This window comes from Cryptococcus neoformans, chromosome 7 (assembly GCF_000149385.1).
Source record: "Cryptococcus neoformans var. neoformans B-3501A chromosome 7, whole genome shotgun sequence".
Taxonomy (NCBI): domain Eukaryota; kingdom Fungi; phylum Basidiomycota; class Tremellomycetes; order Tremellales; family Cryptococcaceae; genus Cryptococcus; species Cryptococcus deneoformans.
The window spans coordinates 352056-365050 of NC_009183.1; the positions used below are offsets into that span (position 1 = coordinate 352056).

Below are 12995 nucleotides of genomic sequence, written 5' to 3' on the forward strand. Positions count from 1 at the left end.
TGTTCAGTGGAACATCTGGATATGACATGGGAGAACAAAATCAAATACCATCAAGTACAAAGCAAATCGACTCTGTCGACAACAAGACACGCCACTCGTCCGACACAAGCAGCGAAGATGAGACCTTGCAGGACGAGCTACACAGCAAGGTAAAGCATGGCGAGAAGGTGGCTGAAGAAGAGAGAAACGGTCACAATGAAGGTACCCTTGTCCATCCAGATCCCATCACCGATAACATGGAATCAGCACCTTCATCAGGCCCCGAACGTCAAATACAAAACTCGCAAGATGCTCTCAGTCCCCAATCGAGCAGAGTCCACAATCCCCCATCAACACCATTTGCGTCTCTTCAACCCACACGTTCCCAACGCCCTTACTCTGCCTTCTCCAAATCCACAAAGCTTCTTCTAGTCGTTTTAGGCGGCATCGCTGCCATCTTTTCTCCCATCTCCTCTAACATCTTTGTTCCGGCTATCCCCACTCTGGCAGATGCTTTCAACCGTTCAGAGTCTGACATATCCCAAGCAGTCACTGTCTATCTGGTATTCCAGGCTATTACACCTTCATTCTTCGGGTCTATGTCTGATTCCTTTGGCAGACGACCTTTATATATCGCCACACTCATTGTTTACCTCGGCGCCAATATCGGTCTGGCACTAATGCCTACTACCAAATACTGGCTTCTGCTCTTCTTACGAGCACTACAATCAACGGGTGGGAGTGCGGTTATTAGCATTGGATATGGTTGCATTTCGGATGTAGCGGAGCCAAGAGAGAGGGGCAAATATGCCGCTGCATTCCAAATGGGTGCAATGGCAGGCCCTGCGTTTGGTAAGTTCATGTATTCTTCTTTCTCAAATTATCAAATAATCGCTGACGCAGGACGCTAGGCCCATTAATAGGAGGTATTCTGACGCAAGGTCTAGGGTGGAGAAGTATTTTCTGGTTTTTGGCCATTGCGGACGGTGTCGTCCTGATACCTTTAATATTGTAAGTCCCTCAAATGTGAGTCGCCCGCATGATGGACTCACGCATATCAGCTTCTTGCCCGAAACCTTGCGATCCCTCGTAGGAGATGGCTCCATTCCACCTCCTTCCCTCAGCGCTTCTCCCGTCGAGCTCTACCAACGCCGAAAGTTGGCCAAAAAGATGGCGGAGACGGGCGAAGAGCTGGAACCTGTCCATCGTCCTCCGCCCAAACCCTATCGACCATTCTCGACCTTTGCTATTCTCCTTGTACCAGAAATCTTCTTGGCGTTCTTCTTTGCCTCATTACTTTACCTCCAGTTCTACGCTAGCTTGACGCTCTTCTCGACCGCTTTGAAAAATTCTTACGGTCTCTCTGAACTCAAGATCGGTCTTTGCTACCTGTATGTCCCTTTTTCATGTGGATTTCCACCTAAGGTTAATGTATTTCCAGCCCATCGGGTATAGGCAGTATCATCTCTTCGCAGCTGAACGGCCGTCAACTCGACTATTACTTTCATCGAGAAGAACGTCGTGTCGGGGGCGATTACCGAGCCAAACCAGAAGAGTTTGATATAGAGAAAACACGAATCAGGTGTTTGTTTCCTTTTGCAGTCTGTTCTTGTTTAGCCACCGTGGCACAAGGCTGGTGTCTTCAGGCAAAGGCCAATCTTGGAGCTACACTGGTGATGAATTTTCTGGTGGGCTTGGGATCAGGAACGATTGGGAGCGGTGAGTTACTCCCTCGTTAGAGCTGCTTTTATAACTTTGGGCTAATCGTTTCGCTTAGTCACTGTATATGGACAAGATATCAAGAGCAACAAAGGCGGAGCAGTATCTGCTGCTGTGCGTCTGACTTCACAACTGCTTAAACATTATGCTGACACTCCAACAGCTCAACCTTGTAAGATGTATTTTTGGAGCCATTGGTGTCGCGTCCATGTAAGTCAACGCTCGCTCTTCCAGCTCCTGTCTATTGTTTGCCAAATAAGGAACTGATGATCCTTCAACCTCGGAAAGTCAATCAATGTACAACACATTGGGTGCAGGGTGGACTTTTGTCCTTCTTACAGGCTTGGTTGTGATTGCCTCTCCTCTTCCTATCATCGTTATCAAGAAAGGACGAGGCTGGCGGGATAAGAGGAAAGAGAAGAAAGAAGCGAAGAATGAAGAAAAGAAAGCGAAGAAAGAGGCCAAAGCGGAAATGACGGAGAAGCAAGTAAACACTTCGGATGCAGAAACAGGGGTAAAAGGTCAAATCGTCAACAAGACAGATGTAGAAGCAGGAGTCGGGACAAAGGTATGACGAATTAGATTATTACTAGAGCATATTTCTTGGGACTCGACGATATAAACACTTAGCCTCTTGCACATATGGGACTGCAGGTTTATATTTTTAATATAATGCATTTTATGGATTGCTTGTAGATTGCTTCTTAATTATACACACACATGCTATGCTAATCCCTCACATGCTGTTAATACAGAGATGCTTCTTTCCCTCCTTTTTTTCCTTCCTGTCCCTCAACTCCTGCCAAAGCTCTCACCAGACCGATACGCAGGCCTCCCCTTCCTCCCCCTACTCTGATCCCTTTGTTCTCTATTCATACTCGGCTCCCTACTCCTGACTCCCCTATCCCTCCCTCTGTCTTCCTCATGCACCGCACCAAGCCCTTGACCGTATTCATACCTCTCAAACTGAGAACCACTCCTTCTCGCCTGAGTGAGAGGGGTACCAGAACCCAAACCGGGTGTGACTGCCGGAGTGGTTTCAGCCCATGGGCTATATGGTGGTTCGCCCCAACCCATGTGACCGCCGCCGCCGCCGGCAGAAAGAGCGGGTGAGTCGCGCGCTTGGCTGCGAGAGCGGGAAACGGAGGGTGATGTGCTAGCTTGGGACTGTTGAGAGTGTCTTGATCTGGAACGTGATTTGGAATTGGGCGTCATCATAGGTACCGGCATCGCAACCCCCGCCGCACCTGCCGGTCGATTATACGCCGTCCCTAAGCCACTCTCCGTGAAACCCATCGGCATCGCGCCCTTGAATCCTGAAGACTGGACCGGTGCCGGTTGGGGTGGCATCCCTCCACCTTTGTGTGCGCTCTGTGACCTTGAGCGAGAAGCAGCCCTGGAGTATGACGGATCGGCAGCGGGGACGGGAACGGGCGTGCCCTGATTGGAGGGTGTACCCTGAGTACGAGCGTATGATAAGGATGATGAGCTGGAGCTGCTAGGCGGGACGGAGAGGTTCCAAGTGGAGCCCGGGGGGAGGCCGCGGTGAGTGGACCGACCGCGGTTGAGGTCAACTTGTTCGAGGTTTCTGGATAACTCGGGCGCATCGAATGTGAACATTGGGCGGTGACCGGAAGATCTAGAGCGCGATGCACTGACTGACCGAGAACGTGGGGGCGGTGGGTCTTGGAGATGTAGAGTATGAGGATGATCGAATGGTGTTCGGCCATGTTCTCCTGGGAATACACCACCTTGAAAACTGTGTCCTCTGTCTCTTGATCTGGAGACACTCGAACTCTTTTTGCTTCTTGGGTTAAGCGATGAAGACGACATGATGGGCACAGGCTGACTGGCTCCATCTCTCCTCATTGGATCCATAAACCCGTCACCCATGCCCATACCTCTTCCAATTCTGACCCTTGACCGACTCCTCGACTTGCTCCTGCTCTGCACTTCCTTCCAACCCAAGACCGCATCGCTTTGCTTCACTTTTACTATCGTCCACCTCCTCTCCCTGTCCCCGTCCAGACATCCTTTCAGACACTCGAGCCATTCTTTACCCAAGTTGGGTGGTTCCTCCCACGTCCCTCGTAAGATCTTCATTTGAAGCCTAGGATCATACGGATCAAAAAACGGGAGCTTTCCTGTCAAAAGAGCATGAAGGACGATGCCTACCGCCCATATATCCTGAGCGAGAGAAGGTCCCAAAGGAGGTGCACGTAGCAGCTCGGGTGGTGCGTATGGCAGGGAGGCAGAGGGGAAAGACTGAGTATGTGCCGGGCTAGGAGCGTGGCTGTTCTCGTGTAAATGGTGTTCGTTGGGATAGCGGTGTGGCGTGTGAGAATTGTGACTACGGTAGGGAGAAGGTATCCTTGACGACCCTCTTGAAAAACTGCTCGGCAAAGTCGAGTGCCTGTTCACCCCTGCGTTAAGCGGCGGCGGGATGGTTGCCGTTCTATCCTCCTGTCTGCCCACCATCTGTGCCATGTAAAAGTCGCAGACCATGACTTTACCTTGATGATCCACCAAAAAGTTGTCCAACTTGAGATCACCATGCAGTAACCCGCCCGGAAACCCGGGGAAGCCCTCATGCATGGCGGATACAGCTGAGACCACACCAGGGAACCATTTCCGCGCAGTCTTGTCTGATCCGCCTTCCCGCTTGAGCATGTCCAACAAGGACCCGCCGGGAAGATACGGCGTGAACAGAAAAGTTGCGCTCGGCGTCCTATGCATGTCGAGAAGCGGAAGGAGGGACGGGTGTGGGGGCAAGTTCTGCCATGTCTTGATTTCCTCCTCGAACTTTTCCAACGACCCCGACATGTCTGACAGGTCATCTCTCTTGACAATCTTACAAGCCAGAACCTTTCCACTGGTGCGCAGAGTCACCTTTCTGACCGTTGAGAAGCCTCCTCTTCCAATCAGCTTGCCCAGAGTGTAATCTTTCACTCTCGCGCCCTCCGCGTCAGGCGCCAGTTGTAATGCTGAGCTGGACGAGCTGAAATGGGAGAGGAATGCGCTTGCAGGCGAGAAGGCGCTGTAGGAGAAATTGGAGAGATCCGATACGGCCGGGGACGGTGGGCCGGACGGACCTGGGTCAGAAACGAAGGACGGCGATATGGAATGCGCAGGAGAGAACGAGGGCGGGCGTGCCGGTAGAGCATGGTGGGAGAACAAAGGGTGGCGAGACGCTGCAGGAGGTGTATATCCCACCGAGGTGTTTGTATTGACCTGGCCAGGATTGGCCTGTGGTGACAAGTTGGACGCCGCTTCACCAAAACTGACTCCTCCTCTGAGACTCCCCATTCTGCTTAGGTCTGCTGTCCCTGCCGCTCCTTGCGAACTGCTCTCGGCTCCTCCTGATGAGTTTGAGGCGGTCTCATAACTCGTAGGTCTCGACGAATGTAGCCGCTGGATGAAAAGAGATGCGGGAGATTGCTTTGGAGAACTCGCTGCGCTGTCAAGACCAGAAGTATTCAGATGCAGTGGTGCTTGGGAGGGAATTGGTGGAAGGTTTGACGCATGCAGCATCCTGCATGTGGTGTCAGTGGTGGTGCGAGGTGGCCGGGGCGAGATGTACGTACGAAATGACGCTGCGTGCTGTGGGTTGTATCTAGTTGTGCGTGGGCGTGGGAGTCGCTCTGGCGAGCGCAGGATGGATGTACAGCTGAGGGAAAAGAAGACGTGGAGATGTGGTAAAAGTAGATATACAAAGGCGACGCAAGGGGATGACAGTTGTTCTGCTCTTTCCGGACCGGCGCTACGTAGTAAACTATATCCGACAAATCACCCGTCCCCTATTTTATTCTACGAATACATCGGATACATAACTATACAACAACTATGTGCATCTTATTCCTCAGAGAACCAATCCTCTTCCTCCGCGTCTCCGCCCGCATGCTCGCTCCCCAACTCATCCGCCATCTCGCTCGACACATCCAGATCATTAGGATCACTGACCACCTTGTCCCCTCGCATAGTATGCGTCTTCATCAACTCGCCATGGTATCTCTTGTCATCCGGCGTGCCTTTCAGCTCTGCTACAAACGACTCCATGCGGTCTCTAAACTTCCAACAATGTGTGGCATAGGATGTAGGCGTCCGCTTTGGGAACTGGTCCGTCCGGAATCAGCAACAATGGCTCATGATTGCTTATGAAAACAAACACTTACACCCTCGGGATTCTCTGACCATGTTTGCCATGTCAAATAACTAGGCAACACTGTCGTCAGACCGTTATTTACTACATGAGCTGCCATGGCCCGCTCTTCATCTTCCGTAAAGCTGTGCTTGGAAGTGAGCACCCTGGCCCTTTTGCGAGGCGGTTTTGTCATGGCCAGATTTTGAGAGTATGTGAATTCACCAGCAGCAGAACCAGACGGCCGTGTGGCGAGGAACAAGGCTGGATTCTTCTTTTCCCGCTCCTTTTCTTTTTCCTTTTCCCCATCCTTTTTTGCCCTTTCTCCCTCCTTATTTCTTCTCTTTCCCTTTTCCTTCTCCTTCTTGGCTAGGTAGGCAAAACGGCCCTTTTTCGTCTTCCAATTCGTATAGTAAATTTGCCATGACCCTTGCATGTACACTCCCACCTGCCTCTTTTCATCAGCCACAACTGGCCCCAAAGCGAGCAATGATAAAGAAAAAAAAAAAAACACAAAAACTCACCGTTTTTTCCAGCTCTATCGCTATATCCGCCCGACTCATTCCCTTCATCTCCCATCCTTTATACCCCTTCTCAAAGATCTGACACATCATCTCATTCGTCATGTACTCTGCATTCCCCGCTATCCCTGTAGACCTGGTACCTCCCCCACCACCACCACCACCACCCCCCGAGGGTGAAACTTCATCGTCCGAGTTATCCGATGACAGATCAGAAAGCTCGATGGATGAAGGAGACCGTGACTTGCGTCGACGGCCGGGGCGGTTTGACGAAGAAGGACGAGGGGCGTTTGCGTTTATGTTCCCAGTCATTGTCGTTGTCGGGATCGAACGGTTAGGTGCGGATGACGATGGTGGGCCGACGCGGGCGGTGATGCGGATAGGAATGGAAGGGAGTGCCGCCGGTGTGTTGGACTGTGATTCATCTCTTTTGCTCAAACGTTGTTTTTGCCATCTGGCAAAATAACTTGCCCAAGTCACAGAGATATAGACACCGTACTTGTCCGCAAGGTACTCTCCCGCTTGCTCATTGCTCAGTCCTGCCTTTGAGATCTTTTCAGACTCTTTTTCAAAGATCATATGGACATCAGTCCAACTGAGTGTCGATGGGTCCATAAACTTGGTTTGAGGGCTGCTACCGCTGTACTGAAAAGGCTGAAGATTGGTCTCGTTGAACAGATCGGTAGGTCGTAAATGAGAATTGTCAATGTTGGTGAGAAGATAGGCGTATTGGCCTGTTTGGTGGAGCCAACTTAGGTACAAATCTCTCCATGTAAGCAGAGAATATGTACCATACTACATTTTGGTGGATGTTAGTTTCCCTTGAAAACGCAGGTTACAAAACGCACCTTTTGCCTAAAGGTTGCAATAAGATACTTTTCTCGCACACCCGGACCGAGCATCATCTTCTCCACCCTAAACATCTCTGCCAAATCTCCCAGCGTCGAATTCCGATCAACCTGCACAACCTTTTGCACTTCTTCCGGCCATTCTCCATCCGAAGTATACGGTGTGTCATCGTTTTCGGCAACTGTGTCCACCACCTCGGCTGGTCGCTTGGCGATTGCTATCGCACTAGACCGTCGGGCATAATGTGGGTGGAGCCGTGAAAGGGGACGAGAGGTCGAAATAGAGGTTGAGCTGGAATTCATATTGGCATTAACATTGGAGTTGGAAGGGCCTGCACCAGGGGTGGACGTGAGAGAGGAAGTAGACGATGTGGAGGACGTTGGTTTGGGATGGATAGGTTGTAGTTGAGGTGAGGGCTGAATCGGGACCTGCGACAGAGATTGTGACTGTGGCTGTGAGTGTGAGTGTGAGTGTGGTTGAGATTGTGGTGGTTCAGGTTGTGCGGACACTCTGGGTTGTACTTTCAGCGGCGCAGCAGTGTGGTTCGTAGACTTGACATTTCCCCTCGAGTTCACGGTAAACATCTGTGATGGCTGCTGAGTCTGCTTTCCGTTCCCGTTCAACCATACCACATTCCCTCCATTAATCTTTAAAGTCCCGCTCCCATTACTCCTGCTAGCCGGTATCCTTGTCGGCATGGGAAGCATCGCCACATCATCATCGCTGTCCCCTCCATCAGTCTCCTCCTGGCTCTTTTTGCCTTCGACCCCTTTCTCCAACACAGGGCGCAATCTCGCGGACGGGGGGAACCTTTGCGTCTTGACATCTTCCAACGGACCTCCAATTCTACATCCTCCCCAGTCATGATCTTCCCCCAAAAACATCCCTGCGTTCGCGCACCGGCTGACCCAGCACCTATCCAGCATCACCTTCACCTGCCAAGGTTCTTCTCTTCCCATCTCCGGCGGCTGTCTACGTTGACTTTGTCGGTGTGCATGGCCGGGTGGTAACCGGTCGGGATGGCAGTATGTATAGAGTGTGGGAGACTTATGTGGTGATATGAGAAGGATTTGTGTTGAAATACTGTCGTGGGATGGTGAGATGTGACCGCCCTCTTTCTGTAGACATCATCGGCCATGAAATGACACGAAAATGATGTCAGCGATCAATGCCCAAAAAAGCGCACAAACCAGCACATGCCAGAATATCGCAACGCGTTAATGAAGGATGTACTCACCCATATAGCTTTGATAAGCCCTAATATATCCTGCAAATCCGGGTCTATCCACAACGAAAGGCCTACTCCGGTGTCTGGATCTACAAAGATTCCACTGCCGTCAAGCAGGTACGTCCGGCCGCCTGATGGGTAGTATGTGGGCCATACATGTTGTGTTTCGGAGCCGGAAGCGTGTTGAATCTGTCCGGGTGGCTGCTGGGAATGTGCAGAAAGCATTTGCGGAGTGGGCTGGGGTGAGTGACGGCTGATGATAGAGAAGGAAGGAGAAAGGAAGGAAGGAAGTAAACTGTGGGATGATGTATCTGTTTTTTACTTGCGCATTAGAAAACCACGAAGATGAAGGGAAGGAATGGCTTACTCAAATGCTCTAATAGTAATTACGGTATTGTCTGGTAGGTATGGGCGCCAGGCGGGTATGCAGCGGCGTATTCTGGAAAGAGCGCTGGTTGGCGGTGGGCGGAAGAAAGGAAGGGACAGACAAGCGGCGGCGAGAATAGGGTGTATGCAGGAACGGCAGTATGGGATGGGAAACAGAAGGCAGGGGTGAGTCAGCTCTGCGAAGACCACGTGGCGAAAGAGGAAGGAAGGAAGGAAGGGAGGAAGGAAACCATGCACGCACGCCGCAGGAAGGAAGGAACGGAACGTTGACGCTGCGTTGAGCGTTGAGTGGCCCATTAGTGCTGATGTCACCACTTTCTCACCACGTGGCGGGCATAGCGGCGTTAATGCCATCACCGCAGAGTAGGTCTGGGAGTGTGGCACCCGGGGAGTCGGCGACACCCGCCTCCGCAACGACGATGACAAGTCGCGAACCAACGTCGAGCACCGAGTTCAAGAACGGTTATTGAGCAATCCTCGTCTTCTGTCTGCATCTACCTTTAATCTTACTGTAATACGATCAATATGGCCCCTAAAGCGTGAGTCGGGGTGACTCTGAAACGGCATAATACTGACATTACTGCAGTGACTGGGAGAAATGTAAGCTCGACAGGGAGTAACATTAGAGCGTCACTAACCTTGGATAGACGACAAGAAGGTCACAGACGAGAAGGAGGAGAAGATTGTCGGTGCGTATGGGCTCTGTAGGACGTGGAGATTCAACTGCTAATAACTGATCAGCTCTCGATGAGTCTGATATCCAGATCCTCAAGACATATGTCCGTCTTTCCGCCTCTCCATGACCAGCGCTTGCAACTGACACATATCGTAGGGCCAAGGACCTTATTCCCTTCACCTCAAGAAGATTGAGAACCAAATCAAGGATATCCAAAAGCGTGTGAACGAGAAGATTGGTGTTCGCGAGTCCGATACTGGGTTAGCACCTGCCAACCTTTGGGATATACCCGCGGATAAGCAGAGGAGTGGAAGGCCGTTGCAGGTCGCTAGGTGTCAGACTATTATCAAGGCCGGTATGTCTTTTGCAGCTTTGTATCTGCGAATTCTCAACTGATTTCTTTGCTGTAGCCAATCCTCCATCAGGCGACCAGCCTTTGAATCCTCAAGATGGTGCGGGTGCCGGTAATCCGGAAGGAGATCGATATGTCATCTCTATCAAGCAGGTGGCAAAGTTCGTGGTCGGTTTGGGCGACGAGGTGTCACCTACCGATGTGGAGGAGGGTATGCGAGTCGGGCAAGTCTAGGGTGTTCATCGTCCAATCACAGCCGCTGACAATCCAAAACAGAGTGGACCAAGTAACCTACAAGATTATGCTCCCCTTACCGCCCAAGATCGATCCTTCAGTAACCATGATGCAGGTCGAGGAACGACCATCAATTACTTATGCCGATGTTGGTGGATGCAAGGAACAGATTGAAAAGTTGCGAGAGGTCGTCGAGTTACCCTTATTAGAGGTAAGCGGGAAATTATTTGTCTCGGGACGTTGAAATTTGCGCTCATCGGCACTCTTTAGCCTGAGCGATTTGTCAGCCTCGGTATTGAACCCCCCAAGGGTGTCCTTCTCTATGGTCCTCCCGGTACCGGTAAAACGCTTTGCGCTCGAGCCGTCGCCAACCGAACCGACTCTACCTTTATACGTGTCATCGGTTCCGAACTTGTGCAAAAGTACATTGGTGAAGGTGCCCGGATGGTGCGAGAACTGTTTGAGATGGCCCGATCGAAGAAGGCGTGTATCATCTTCTTTGATGAAGTCGACGCAATTGGTGGTGCGAGATTTGATGATGGTGCTGGTGGAGACAATGAGGTGCAGCGAACCATGTTGGAGCTGATTAACCAACTGGATGGTTTCGATCCGAGAGGTAACATCAAGGTCATCATGGCCACTAACAGGTACGTCTTGGTCCATGTCCCCATCATACACGCCCCCCAGCTGACATCCTTCCAGACCCGACACCCTTGACCCTGCTCTTCTCCGTCCGGGCCGTCTGGACCGAAAAGTCGAATTCTCCCTCCCTGACAATGAAGGTCGAACACACATTCTCAAAATCCACGGTAAATCAATGTCTGTCGAGCGCGATATCCGATACGACCTCATTGCCCGTCTATGCCCCAATGCGACCGGTGCTGAACTCAAGGCTGTGGCCACAGAAGCCGGCATGTTCGCTATCAGGGCGAGAAGAAAGGTGGCGACAGAGAGAGACTTTTTGGATGCTGTTGAGAAGGTTATCAGGCAGGGCAGCAAGTTCTCCAGTACAGCGTTGTATGCGCAGTATAACTAGGGTGTTGGCGAGCAAGGAGTTGTAAGATTGCTTAGAGGTCCATCATGCATTGACGAAATCAATGGTATCATCATCGTTTTGACATGCGATATCTTCCCCATTACATTCTCTATACCGAACGTTTGCTTGTGCGAAGGAAATGGAAGAATCATGTTGCTCAACTGGCGAACTGGGTGGTGACGACATCTTCATGTTACGTAATAATCCAGGTTATGCACTTCATCCCGATGCGTTTAATCCATCTCCTTGTTTCTATATCTGAACACATTTCTGTCTTCTTCACGTCTGTTTTTTTTTCCATTTTCACCAACATGTCCAGATCAGTTTTCAGCACTCTCAGACCTGTCATTGGGCAGAAGACCACCCTCGCCCCCTTTGCCCTTTCTCTTCGACACGCTTCTTCCTCCTCTTCTCCTTTTTCAACTCCCACCGAACCCACCTCATTCCACACCCAGCCATCTCACTCCACACCTACCGGCCCTCTTCCTCTGACATGGCCCAGCTACCTCTCTCTCCGTCGCCAGCGCCGACTTTGGTCTACTCTCACCTCTGTGCCCACGACATTTTTGGGATTGTTCCTTGGTGGAGGGTACTTTGCCAGTCTTGAAGCTGACCCCAGTCAGTTGATCTTTGGTGTGGAGCCTATGTAAGTTGTGGTGAAACAAGGGTTGAGATACGTGACAAAGCGCTGACTGGATGATCAGGTTTGTTTACGGAGGTGCGACGTAAGTTGCCGAGATTGACTCTCCTAAGATGTCCGAGCATGTTGTGCTAACCGTATTCTTGCGATCGCTGTCAATCAGTTTGGGCTGCATGGGTGAGCTCTTTTCTTTTCCTTTTTTTTATTGACTTGTCGCATACCGCGCCCAGTCGCTGACATGTATACCGCAGCTCTTGGTTACCTCATTGGTCCCAGCGTAGGCGCCACCCTCTTCTCCCTTACTCATCCTTCCATCGCCCGTGGCAACCCCGCTCCCCTGGAAGTGATGGACCGCGAGTTCTATCACAGAATTAGGAAGAACCGTGCCGACCCCAGGTTCCAGAGTGTGCAGAACATTGTGCCCGACTTTTATGGCGAGAAGGTAAGTCTGGCCCCTTTTTGGAGTCACTTATGGTCATTATATATATATATATATATATACCACAAACCGTCTCAGGATTGTGAGCTGATGGATTAATCCAGATCGTATCACTTTCTACTTATCGACGATGGCTGAGAGATCAGGCAGTCTACAAGAGAAAGGCCATGCACGGTGTTCCTGGCGAGGACTTGTAGATATTATTGTAGGAAAAAGAAGTGAAGTTTATGCATAGTCCTCTCTTCTCTGTCTCGTATGGTCTTGTCGTTGGGTATATCGCTGTTATACATTTTAAAAATATCACATTGAAGAACAAGGTCATTACTTGGTGATCGTTTAATGCTGGAAGGAATGTTGAAATTTATTAGGATGCAAGAAGTTGCAAAATCCGTCATCGTCCTCAATCCCCATTATTCCACTCTTTGGCTCGTTTTCATCGTTTAACTGCTCTTTTTCACCACTGCACTTCTCTCTGCTCTTTTTCAAGATGCGTTCCATGAGAGCAATAGCGTACGTATCATCACTATTCATCTGGGTATTCCTAACGAATTAGTCGCAGCCCAGCTATTCGCCGTCCAGCCTCTCATCGCTACATTCCGCTCATCATCCGTCCGGCGACTATTCCCTTGTCTCGAAGCGTATCGAATCTCCCACGCACACCCTTTTCTTCGCCCGCCAATCTCACAGACGCCACCACATCCGAGTACACTCACTCCACCCTCTACGCATTCTCATACCTCTCTCGCACTATCAAATATGTCCTCTACTCCCTTCTCGCCATTGGTGGTATCTCCGTG

The 12995-nt window shown here is 50.8% G+C and overlaps 6 protein-coding genes across 6 annotated transcripts in view; 4 read left to right on the forward strand and 2 right to left on the reverse strand.

Annotated features, from left to right (window-relative positions):
• Positions 1-26: 26 nt before the first annotated feature.
• Positions 27-2272, forward strand: CNBG1190 (hypothetical protein; the record flags this gene model as incomplete). The annotated part of the gene is made up of 7 exons (XM_769380.1): positions 27-831; positions 891-990; positions 1041-1370; positions 1421-1698; positions 1757-1812; positions 1862-1908; positions 1987-2272. 7 exons carry the CDS (start codon positions 27-29, stop codon positions 2270-2272), a joined length of 1902 nt encoding a protein of 633 aa, XP_774473.1.
• A 218-nt stretch (positions 2273-2490) lies between these two features.
• CNBG1200 (hypothetical protein) lies at positions 2491-5229 on the reverse strand (the record flags this gene model as incomplete). Its single annotated transcript, XM_769381.1, has 1 exon — positions 2491-5229. One exon carries the CDS (start codon positions 5227-5229, stop codon positions 2491-2493), a length of 2739 nt encoding a protein of 912 aa, XP_774474.1.
• A 321-nt stretch (positions 5230-5550) lies between these two features.
• CNBG1210 (hypothetical protein) lies at positions 5551-8659 on the reverse strand (the record flags this gene model as incomplete). Its single annotated transcript, XM_769382.1, has 5 exons — positions 5551-5811; positions 5871-6284; positions 6361-7152; positions 7206-8324; positions 8444-8659. 5 exons carry the CDS (start codon positions 8657-8659, stop codon positions 5551-5553), a joined length of 2802 nt encoding a protein of 933 aa, XP_774475.1.
• A 687-nt stretch (positions 8660-9346) lies between these two features.
• CNBG1220 (hypothetical protein) lies at positions 9347-11119 on the forward strand (the record flags this gene model as incomplete). Its single annotated transcript, XM_769383.1, has 9 exons — positions 9347-9360; positions 9408-9421; positions 9469-9510; positions 9563-9600; positions 9654-9852; positions 9908-10073; positions 10126-10294; positions 10354-10730; positions 10786-11119. 9 exons carry the CDS (start codon positions 9347-9349, stop codon positions 11117-11119), a joined length of 1353 nt encoding a protein of 450 aa, XP_774476.1.
• A 311-nt stretch (positions 11120-11430) lies between these two features.
• On the forward strand, positions 11431-12395 carry CNBG1230 (hypothetical protein; the record flags this gene model as incomplete). The annotated part of the gene is made up of 5 exons (XM_769384.1): positions 11431-11765; positions 11824-11844; positions 11923-11936; positions 12011-12201; positions 12303-12395. 5 exons carry the CDS (start codon positions 11431-11433, stop codon positions 12393-12395), a joined length of 654 nt encoding a protein of 217 aa, XP_774477.1.
• A 290-nt stretch (positions 12396-12685) lies between these two features.
• Positions 12686-12995, forward strand: part of CNBG1240 (hypothetical protein) — a gene marked incomplete at both ends in the record, with an annotated part of 1948 nt that continues 1638 nt past the window's right edge. The window contains 2 exons of the mRNA XM_769385.1: positions 12686-12708; positions 12758-12995. The exon at positions 12758-12995 is cut by the window's right edge and continues 1638 nt beyond it. Coding sequence (XP_774478.1) covers positions 12686-12708; positions 12758-12995 — 261 coding nt within the window. The remainder of the gene's footprint in view (positions 12709-12757) is intronic.